A 12095-nucleotide genomic window follows, 5' to 3' on the forward strand; every position below is an offset into this window, starting at 1 on the left:
TTCTGGAAAGTTGTAGCATTTGGTGAGATCTTTCGTTAAAGCCCTCACTCATCAAAATCGGTCACGTAGAACCGGAGATATGATTTTTTGAATTTCGTGAATTTTGACCCCTCATATCTCCGGTTCTATTGAAACCACAGCGCACATTTGCACCATTTTGGAAACGTCCTAGACTGGACTACAACATACTAAAATTTAATTAACTTACACAATGCCGTTTTTGCGAAAAATTAGTTTGAATTCCGATGAATTTTGACACTATCGCAGCGCCACCTGTGGTGAATTTTTGAACTTCCATCTGAAAGTGCTCATCGCGACGAAACCAAAAAGGTAAAATTTAGGTCGCTATGTTAATTAGAACCGGAGATAGAGGCCGGTCAATGTTCGAAATTTGACCCCTTATAGCTGGGGTCAGGGGGGTCAGGGGACCTTAAGTTTGGTATTGATAGAAAGCCTTGAGGCCCAGCTATAACATACTAAAATTTGAGCCCGATCGATGGCATAGGGGCGGAGCTAATGAGAAAACAAAAAAGGGTGGTCTTCAAGATGGCGGAAGGAGGGGTGGGGGGTGGGGGTCAATGCACCATGTTGCAATTTTCACCCGATATATAACCTTTGCCGAAAACCGCAAGTCGATATCTCTTTTAGTTTAGGAGCTATTAAGCTCCAAAGAGAGGCCGGCCGGTCGGAAACGTAAATTAGCCACATATATATTCGGAATCAGGAAGTGGCGAAACACATTTTGGCCAAGTTTGAGCTCGATCGGACGTCATGAAATTTTGTTAGGATTATAGTAGGTGAGATTGTTAAGAATCTCACCTAATACGCTTCCTAGTTAATTTAACGACATTTTCGTATGAAGATGAAATGTCGGATCTGTATAATCCCTAAAAGTTTTTAGAGGGAAAGGGGAGGGTTGGGTAAAATGAGGTGCAGACAGTGTGACGCCAAAAAACCAAAAACTTCAGATTTCCAAAATTCTACCAAAATACTACCTCTTAAGTGGTTCAAAAAATATTAATAACTTAAAATCGAATAATTATGTATATTGCTCTCTCTGTGGAGTTTGACCAATAATAGAGTTCCTTCTCGAAAGTTCATCGAGCAGCTCCCAAAGATTCGGACTCTTTACCACATTTTTCTTTTAAAAAAAAATCAATAACTTATATTTAAATGTGAACTAATGAAAAAATTGAAAAATTATTTTACTATCGTACTTTCGAGTGTGAAATTTACAAAGCCAACATTTTATATACAGTAGAGTCTCCTAAATTCGAAAGCTCGGGGGGTATTTTTGGCATTTCTCACCTCCCAAATTCGAACGATTTTTTCAAAACTAACGAAATTTGTGTGAGATTAAATTGTACTTTGAATCAAATTTCCGTACTTTCTCGCAAGTTTTAGTGGTAACATACTTCCTTTTCATTTTACACGACCATAATGTATGTAAACATTCAGGAAGAAGCACATAAATATGATTTTCATTCACCAAGAATACGAACTTTCTAACATAACCTCACAATTGACATTTTGAATCCAAACGGCGTTCGAATTTGAGAGATTCAGATTTGAGAGACTCGACTGTAATATTAAGGTTACTGTTTTTAATTTGTATTTCACTGTGATAAGAAGTATCGCGCAGAACTGTAAGCTTCATCCGCGTACGAGGTGAAGCAATATCAAAATGCATCTACACAATTTGTATCAATGCCAAACATTAATATGCGTTAGGTGAAGAACTTCCGAGGTATTTTGTTCGTTGACTAATTGGCACATTTCTGGGGTAAACACATGATTGTTTTTTTTGTGTATGTAGAATTTTCCTGGTGCTCCAAAAGTATAATTTGTAAACTCACGATAATTGTGCGCGATACCTTATTTCCACGGAATTTCTCGCGATAGTAGAGGCTTATTTCATAAATATTGTGTGCCTTTGTTGAAGGTTCAGCTGTATTTACCATTTATTTATTTATTTATTTATTTCGAAAAAAAATCATCGAAGAGACGAGCGGCTTGAGTGTGTGTGATTTACCTGTTAATTAGTATGGCATAAGGTGTCATTCGCAGTGAAATTAACGTGGCTCATCCTCGATCTTTTTCATTTATTTATCTCTGGTAAATTTTATTTTACAAATACAGAGATATTAAGTAATATTTTTTTTTGCGTGAGATATTCCAGCAAAAGAAGTTTTAGCCCATGTGACTGGGTGGAATGTGTTTTTATTTCTGGTGAGATACTGTTTGATTGAGCTGGAAGAATGTGGTGCAGTTAGTCATTTTGAGAGTGGAGTGGAAGTTGGTGATTTCATCTCCAGACACTTACGTAATGCGGCTAATATTAATAAAAAAGAGTACCTCACAGTGAAATAACAGAAATTGAAGGTGGATGGAAGAAAGTGACAAAGAGAATGTGAATCTTCCGGTGTTCACCTGTTGAAATTGTCTCAGTGTTTGTCTCTTTGCACACGTTCGCAGGTGGGAAAAAAATATTAGAGAGAATCATGCTCATTTATCAACAAAAAAAAAAAAAACCTCTGATAACACCTCTGGAAGAAGTCTGTGTGTTTGAGAGAATATTTCGGGCGGTAGTGTTTCTCCGTGAAAGATAATAAACACCCAGAAACTCTCTGTCTTTAGTGTAACAGAGACTTAAAGTTGAAGTCGTTTTTTCCCCCTGACCAGAACAATGTTCCACAGATTCTTATTGTGTTTTCCTCAAGTCTCAATTTGTGTTGATGTAATATTTTTAATCTGACAACAAACACTACGTGTATCAATTTAACTTACTCAAACCCTGCCAGTGATAAGTTTTTTATCGCTCCGCAGCAAGTTCACAAGTGAAGTTTGTGTGGTGCTTAAAGTGTTTGCCTAACTATCCGTGTACCTTTAGAAGTGAGAAAAAATAGCAATGAACAAATCAAAAGGAGGAAAAGCGGGAAATAAAAAGGGTGCTAAATCATCAAGTACCACAGATAATGGGGCAAATGAGAAGAAAAAACCTCCGGGGCGCAAGAATAAATCCAATGCCAAGATCAGCAAGAAGAACAGTATTACCGAAGTGATCCCACCAACACCCATCCCAGTCCCAAAGGAACAGCCTATTCCCGAAGGGAAAAAGCTCGAGCGATCAAACAGTTTCATTTCTCGCGGTCTCTCAAAGCTGTATAACACTCTAGCCGGTAGTCGCGATGGCATCAACAAAACCAGCTCCGGGGAGAGTATCGAGAGTCACGACAAAGTCCCAGAACCACCGACTTTTCTAAGACGCAGCAGAACTCTGGGAACAATATCCCTGAGGAAGCAGCGCAGAAGTATGCCAACGCCACTTGAACAACTCACGGAAGAAAGTGAGCATAGGAATCGCGAAGAGGATGCAGAAATTCTGGGCCTACCATGTGTTGACGAGGCATCCTCTCAAGGCATGGGGTCAAAATTCAGTGGTTCAAGAGAGTCTCTGGGTAGTAGTTTTTTGGGACGACTTAAGAGAACCTTTAGCATCACTTCTGATAAACGGAGACAAGGACTAAACAACAGGTAATTCCTTTTTTATTTTTAAAACTTTACGTTAAACTTTCCTTTTAAACGAACTCTGTCTTCTGTATCTGATCTTTCAATAGGGGTTTATTTCAGGGCATTTCGGATATTATTGAGGGCCTATTTGTGAATTCTCAGGGTGAAGAATGGTTTTACACTCAGTCCCGGGATTATCCACATTTTCAAACCCGAAAAAACGCGCAAAATGACATTATACATCGAGAAAATTTGCATACCCTCAGGAGATTTCTTCGGAATAAATCGGCGTAGAACGAATTCCGCGCGGAGTAAAAGTAGTCAGAACATAAAGATTCAACGATTGAACTGTTTAAAAGAAATGCATTAGCAACTGGCCTCAGTTCTTCACTATAGGGTGCAAGCATCACTTATGGCCACATTAAGGACATTATTTGCCTATAGCTGTTGATCTTTTTGACCAATTAAAGCAAAATTTTAAGAGTAATTTCTTTCATGTAGTTTCTAGCGATATATTCAAATGAATTTCCTAGGAAAATCCCTGAAACCCGGGAAAATATGTGGTTTTCCCAACCATGTAAAATTCATAACTTGTGGCCTCTTTTACGAACTTATGGCCATTCGTGAAATAACTTATAGCCACAATTTCAAATGATATAAAACAAACTTAGTAATAAAATTATTTTATTAGAAAAGTAAAGAAAAGCATTTTAAATACTTTCATAGGTTTTTATTATTTTTCATAGTTTCATAGTTTTTCAAAAATTTTACTCATAATAGTGGCAGACTACTAACATTGATTCTGCGCACAGTGACCAGTAATCCAATCTGTCTTTCGTGATAGAAAAGCCATGTTTGGTTGCATGAAGAATCCACATCAGAATATCCTCCTGTTTGTTCTCTTTTGGGCACTATGAAAGTATCCGTGATCAAATGTTTCTCCCGGAGAGTTTCCGGATATTTTAATGCAGAGTTTGTGTGGGGATTGGGGTACAGCTGAAATGACTGGAATACTTGTCGTGATCACTCCATTCTCAATACTTTTTGCATCCTTTGAGTTCAATAATAGGGCTTTTTTTTCGTATTTTGCATTGTCCTAAGGGGGATATAAGAGAAAAAGTTAGGTTATTTACAACAAAATGTGGCCACAAGTTAATAATCTTATCAAATAGGTCATAACTTATGGCCTTGTCTTTATTTTACATTTTTTGTTTAAAAAATCATCAAAATCAAGTGGTAAATGAAAATATAGTTACTAAGAAAACAAGTTTTGAAATATAATACTAAATATTTTTAATTGAAGATATAAAATTTAGTTGTTAAAAGTTATGAGATCGTTAGTAAATTTCTTAACGACTTGACGTATTTTTGACCGTCTGCCGCATCAGTGAAATAATTTCCACAAAATAATTAAAATTCTACCTAAATATAAAAGTAAATCAGTTTAAAAGTTTCATTTAATGATAGCACATCAAATATTCCTAATTTTGTGGTTCTTCGAAATTAATCTGGGGGGAAAAATTGAAGATATCTGCGAAGTGGCCACAAGTATAAACTGGCCATAAGTAATGCCGCCACCCTATTGATAGAATATTCAAAAAGTTTACATTAATTAAGAGAAATTCAAGTTTTATTCAGATAAATAAGCACAGTGTCTTCAAATTTCCCGCATTACAAATAGTATACTTTCAGGCGTATTTCTAAAATGATTTTATAAATTTACTCCCAAAAGTAGGTAATCTTGCATAATTGTATGTGCATAATTGCATCAGGTGCATAATTCCGAAGTGCATAATGATGGGACTGAGTGTACTTGAAAGGCTTTGAAATTCCTAATTCAAAGCGATTCTAATTTCTTGTCAAAACAATTCAGAGTTCGGATAATTCTCTCAAAACATGATAAAAATATTAATATTCAAAGTAGGAGGCAGTCGTAAACTTGGGGTAGTTGTAAACACTACGGTTTTTAAAATTAGATATCAGGCTTTAAAGGACGATACGAGACCTCTAATGATTTTATAGATATTATATGGATCCTTGTCTACTAAAACAATGGTCGACCTATGTTCAAGTTGGGTAAGTGTGCCAAATTTCGGCATAGTTGCATGCACATGACAAAGTCTGAAGTTTGAAATGTAATATCTTTAATAGAAATTGATTTTTTTATTCCTTTTACTTAAGGAGTATTGCTTGGAACCTTGTAAAGATTTTACCGTCTTTATTTACTCTAAAATCATTTTTAATACATTTTAAAATGAATAAAAATATAGACATAGCTTTGGTACCCTATTTCGGCCACCTTCATTCTCATAGTTCCTCCGTGCCCTTCGGGAATTCTTCCACTATCTTTTTCACATCATCTTGTTTGTCGAAGCTACATTTTTTGTTATTCTTTTGCACTGTATAATCTCTAGAGTACGTAAAATCTAAAAATTCATGGAAATTCGAAGAACAAAAAAGGTGGCCGAAATTGCAAGCTGGCCGGAATTTGGCACACTTAGCCTAGTTAACTACTGCCATGTGAACTACTGCCCCAGTCTCCCCCTACTGCTCAATTATCAAATTTTAAACTGCTAAATTGATCTGAAATATCAAAATTTACGCTTACTTTATTTTTTACTGATAATTTATTTTATATGTCCGTGTGTCTTTGAGCTAGACATAAAGCGGTAAGAGATATTGACTTCAAGACATTTTCTAAGTTAGTTTTTTTTCAGTTATCAGTTTTTCAGTTAACCATAATCGCATATTACTTATCAAAACATTTAGAGATTGCAATATATAGGGGATCCCGGTATTATGCAAATTTCGGGACCGGAAAAAATGCGCGAAATGGTATTATGCATCCTGAAAATTTGCGGAAACGCAGGAGATTTCTTTTAAATAAGTCGATCATAGAACGAATTCCGCGCGGAGTAAAAGTAATCAGAACAAAACGATTCAATTGTTGAACAGTATTTTTTGCATAGAGTTCTTTAATAAATTGTGAAAATATAAAATATTCAAAAAAATTATTTTATTAAAATATTTTTTTTTCTGATAAATAAGAATAAAGTGTTGTCAAATTTTCCGCGTCAAAAAATAGTATAGAGGAAAGTACTCTCGCTTCGAACGTTCATGCCTTTGAATAATGTGAATTTTCTTTTAGTTTTCCTAAGAGACTTCCACATTTCTATTAAATATTAGTTGGTTTATGATCAATTGTTGATAATTCCGTGATAATTTATTGGAAAAAACAAAAGAAATTCACATTATTCGAAGGCATGAACGTTCGAAGGGCGAGCACTTTCCCCTACATTAAGGCATATTACAAAAATTATTCACAAGCTGGCTCCTAATGGTAGGCAAATAACCATAATTATGTGTACATAAGTCCGTCAAGTGCATAATTCCGAAATGTATAATTCCGGGTCCCACTGTATAAAATTCCTCTACTTTTTACCCTTTACCGTGTAAACAGACGGAATTCCCACGGGAATTCCCATGAGATTTTCCATTCCGGATGGAAATTCCGGATGGAAATTCCCATATTGAACTGTCAAATTTTTACCATCCGCTCTATGCGCCTCTGGTGGACTTCAAGCGCAACACAAAAATGCTCCGAAGATTTGAATTTCAAATTTTGTTTTTTCCGAATATAAATAACGGAATGTGTATTTAGAAGATATTTTACGTACTTTATTTTATTAAAGTGGCTTTATTATACCACAAAGATATTAGTAATATTATCTATTAATACATTTCATGGATAATCTTTTAAAATTTCTCGAGAAATGATTAGAAACGTTGTTATAGCGTAAATATCTTGTCAAAAACCCCCAATTAAAGTGGATAAATCAACGACAGGCTTTGGATATCTTTGCTGATAGGACCTATTGATTAATTTTCGTTTAATTGTAGTGCTGATAATTTAAAATTTTATAAAGTGTTGGAAGAAAATGTATAAAATATCCCTGGGTGACCAAGCAGTCAATTCATTCGGAACAGAGATGTTTACAAAAATTAGTTAATTGTATAATAATTGAATACAAATTGTTTAAAAAAAAACAAGAAGACTGTAAAATATTTTAAAATTTTATTTCCAAAAAAAGTAAACAATAAAAAATATTGAAGTAATATTTTATATTCGAAAAGGCAGTTTATGGTTTCTGGCTATAATTTTCATCAGTGAACTTCGATAGTTCTTACTATTCTTTGTATTTCCTTATCTACATTATTATTCTTTACATTTTTTAATAATGGGATTTATTGAAAAAGATAAATTTTGAATCTGCCTTTCCAATCATTTAAACCTCTTCTGAAATGTTATTGATGAATATTTAATTTAATCCAGAAACACTAATCCTTTCAAAATTATTATAGTATTATTATCCGATTTCAAATTTGCTTTTAAAATCAATGTTTTGATCACTACAGGAGATTTTACATGTTTTTTCATATATTATTTGCTTAAAAACACTCCAAATTAAATTTTCGGAATTCTCCGGAAGCAAAAAGCTATCTCGAGCGAGATAGCTTTTTTCCATTTTAGAAAATTGAATATTTCACCCTCCAACGGAAAATTTCCATTTGAAATTCAAAATATTTCAAGACATTCGGGCAGTTTCGTGCACTTTTGCAGAGGGTGCTTGTATAGCAAATTTACCATTTGCTCGTGGGAATTCCCGTGGAAATTCCGTCTGTTTACACGGTTAAAATTTCTTTGCGTTTCAGATAATTTTTAATATTTGATTTCTTGAAATGTTTGTATGCTGTTTATACGTCCATTACCAGACCAAACAACCAGACTTTTAACAAACTTTCCTTGTTAATTTGACAAAACAATTTTTCAAGGTATACATAAAAGGAAAAGAAAAATACTAAAGAAAATTACTATGCTCCATTTAAGGGGTTACGTAGGTCAAGAAGACTAAAAAAAGTAACATATTTTCTTAATTTTTTTCAATATAATAAAAGTATGACATTTAAATTCATTATTGAAAATTTTTTGTAGGATTCATTTTAATCTTTTTTCCTATTATAAACACATCGTATATTATTTCTTTGAAATCTGGAAATGACATAAGTTTCACTATTTGAACCAACCAAGGCTTTTCATATTTCAATATCCAATTCAATTAATCGAGATCAAAGGGTTGTGTAAATTAAAATTTTTGAATTATTAATATTTTTTCATGGAATTACAATATTTCTCCAGAGTTAATGAAAATTATGATTGATTTTTTTTTAATCCGAGAAATTTCCATGAAATGGGAAGGCGTCCCAGATTTGCAGAATACTCAAATTTACGCGATACAGCACTCCTCGCAGTTCTCAAATTTTCTTAAAATATGTTTCGCCACGAATATATGGGCGGCTAGACACTTTACCGATCGTCCGTGCGGTCATTTGACCTTAGTAACTTCGAAGCTAAGAAAAATTTCATCTGAAATTTTAGAAAATTTCAGATGAAAATAGCAACTTACTAAATAAATAAATAAATATTTAAAAAAAAGTAGAAAAAACATGATGTTTTTCGGTTTTCTGACCCACTTAACCCCTTAAGTATTCAATACAATAGTTTCAAAAATTAAAAGTCTAGCAATTGCAGGGAAATTAATAAAAAAATATTATTAGCTTTAAAACTTTAAACATCCCTCCTGAAAAGTTGAATTTTTGGACATACAGTATTCTTATTTGGGGGCAACAAGATTGTAAATTTCATTTTTTAATATTAAATTTTTAAAAATATATTTTATACATTTTTTTCTAGGAGTTGTAATATTTTATCATGATTGAAATATCTCGGCTTTTCAATTAATTTTATAATTTTTATTCTTTGGCACCATTTCCATTTAATGGAAGTCGTGCGTAATTGACTTTTTTCTAGGTAATATCCATTATAAAAGGGACAGCAAAGCGCCCCATGCTTCGCGAAATGTTCATATTCGTGACTTTGAAGCTTCATTTCAAAAGTACTTTTGCATTATTTGCCTTACTGTGTTATCACACTTGCACATTAAAATTTTAATATGATTCACATTAATTGTCGCTGATGAGTATCCAAATGTGTAATTTGTGTGTTTGAATCATTTTATATTCAAAATTTGATCTATTTGTTGATAAAAAGGTAGACCTTGGCCCGCAAAATTTGATATAAATTGATTTATAGCATTAATGCGAAAAATTAATGCGATTTTTTCTTTAATTTTTTAATGTGAAAAATATTTATGCTTTAGGTAAATTTAAAATTATTTTTGCAGGCCAAGTCCACTTCTTTATCAATAAATTGAAAAACCCCATATATTAAGTGACTCAAAGACACAAATAACATATTTGGACGCTCACAAGCGACAATTAATGTGAATCACATTAAAATTTTAATGTGCAAGTGTAATAATGCCGTTACTCTATATTCTTTGCCGTACTAAAAGATCAGTGAATAGAATAATGTCTGTATGACTGTGAAGCCTCGGATTCGAAGCCAAGTAGCGGCAGAAATTTTTAATGCCATTATTGGCTTTCAATACGTATAGTTTGGACGAAATGTTCGCCTGGACCTATAAAACATATCCGAAAATAATTGAAGAAGCTTGGGCTAATTTTGAGAAAAACAAAAACATGGTTTTGGAGGGTTGAAAGGGGGTTAGATCGGAAAAACGTCTACTGTCTGGAGATAATGTATTTTTTATTGGGGACCACCGAAGACAGGAAGATGATATCTTTTTCCGTTTAAGCTCCAGAACGGTGATAAGTTGGAAATAAGTGTATTTATAACCGTTGTCCCTTTGAGAGTTAAAGAAAATTAAAATTGTGGAAAATTTTCAGCACAAACCTTTTAATGTAAAAGTGAGTTTGGAAAGTTATATAAAATGGAAAAACTAACTATAATGGAAATGCAGATGTAGAAATATACTCAAATTGATGGATTATAATCCGTCTCTTTGAATTCGAGCAACAATACCCCTTTGGCAAAATTCTTTTGCAGTACAAATTTAAAAAAAATAATAATAATTTTGTCAAAGGGTTATATGGACACTGGACACCCGTGGCGATTCATTATGATATTATATTTTCTGCGAATAATAAATATATAAAATTCTATTTCTTTTGGGAGTTCATTTTGGAAATAAATTACTTTGTGAAATGACTTTTTTCCAACTAATATACCATTATGAATATTAAAAAAATATTTGATTGTATACATTGTACAATTTCATCAATAAATTACTTTTTTTAGATGGTCAGCATCGCTTCAGAATCTGCAGCAAATGGACAATATGGTCAGTTATGAAGATTTAAGCTTTATCAATTACGATGAATTTAATCAAATTGAGAAGCAAGTTGATAGAGTTCTCAGTCAATTGGACGTTAAGGCGTCCTCAGTGGTAGACTCACCTGTCCCGCCAAAAGTGCCAGAAGTAGTAAAGAGGGTTAAGAAACGAGAGAAGAAAGTATCGTACAAATTCCAAAATGAATGGGATGCTAATTTTGACATGGACAAAAATCTCTATCGGCAGAGTTTGGACACTGATAAACTCCAAACTCTTAGTCGTGTTAATAGAAAATCCTTCCGATGGAGCAATGCCTTTGAACCTGTTCCCACAGATTACCTGCAATTGGATACTGTCCAAAATTCAAGAAAAGTGCCAGATTCCGGTGAAAGAACCATTCCTACGACACCAATTGGTCATCCCACCACATTGAATCACACCACATCACTACCAATCCTCATTCATCAGGATTTGCAGCCACAAGATGCATGGGTAAGTAAACAAATAAAGTATTTTCTGGTTGAATTAGGGTAAAATGGGGTAGATTGGAATTATTTCTAATATTGGAATTTTGGAAAAAATAATGAAGAAGTACTCTCTTGAGTGTAAAGGTTGTTACTTTTTTCTCTCTGAATGTGCGAAAAGTGCACAAGAGAGAAATTCTAATAGAACCTGCACTGATAGAACCCACACCGAAGAAAAGGGGCAGTCTTCATGTAGGGGCAGGTGGGGCATCTTTGAACTGAGGTAGCTTTAAAATAGAACTATTTTCTCCTATTTTTAAATGAAACTGGACCGTTCCATGATTTGGCTCCACATATTCCGAAGCTAAATTAAATTAACATAAAGCTGAATTCCATTTTATAAAATAAGAGAAAAAAGCCAATTTCAAACGTGCCCCAATTTAAAGGTGCCCCAGTTCCCCCTAACCCTAGATAAGCTCATTATTATATCCCACTTACACGATACGAGTAGCATTTTTAGAACCTGGATATTTTGAGACAGAAGCAAGGATAGAAGCTCTCAAACATTAAACTATAGTTTTCGGTATCATTTAGCACTTACAAAAAGATTGAAAAGCTAAATCCCATTTTGATATCCCTTCCATTTAAAAAGAGAGATGGCAAAGCGTCCCAGTTTTGTGGAATGGTCGAACTTACAAGATAGAGCTCTACGTGAATTATCGTTTAGCATATTTTTTGGGTAAATACTGGTTTATTACCGATTAAATTCATTCTCAAAGCGAAAAACTATTTTAAAATAAAAAAACGATGATAATCGAGGAAAATAAAACAATTACGATTACTTGACCAATTAGAAAGAATTGATAAG

The 12095-nt window shown here is 33.6% G+C and overlaps 1 protein-coding gene across 1 annotated transcript in view; it reads left to right on the forward strand.

Annotated features, from left to right (window-relative positions):
* Positions 1-584: 584 nt before the first annotated feature.
* LOC129802254 (pleckstrin homology domain-containing family G member 5) overlaps positions 585-12095 on the forward strand; it is a 94024-nt gene continuing 82513 nt past the window's right edge. Inside the window, exons 1-2 of the mRNA XM_055847937.1 lie at positions 585-3534; positions 10730-11255. Of these exons, the coding sequence (XP_055703912.1) occupies positions 2909-3534; positions 10730-11255 (1152 nt within the window). The 5' untranslated portion in view covers positions 585-2908. The remainder of the gene's footprint in view (positions 3535-10729; positions 11256-12095) is intronic.

The sequence above is a fragment of the Phlebotomus papatasi genome, chromosome 2 (assembly GCF_024763615.1).
Source record: "Phlebotomus papatasi isolate M1 chromosome 2, Ppap_2.1, whole genome shotgun sequence".
In the NCBI taxonomy this organism is placed as follows: domain Eukaryota; kingdom Metazoa; phylum Arthropoda; class Insecta; order Diptera; family Psychodidae; genus Phlebotomus; species Phlebotomus papatasi.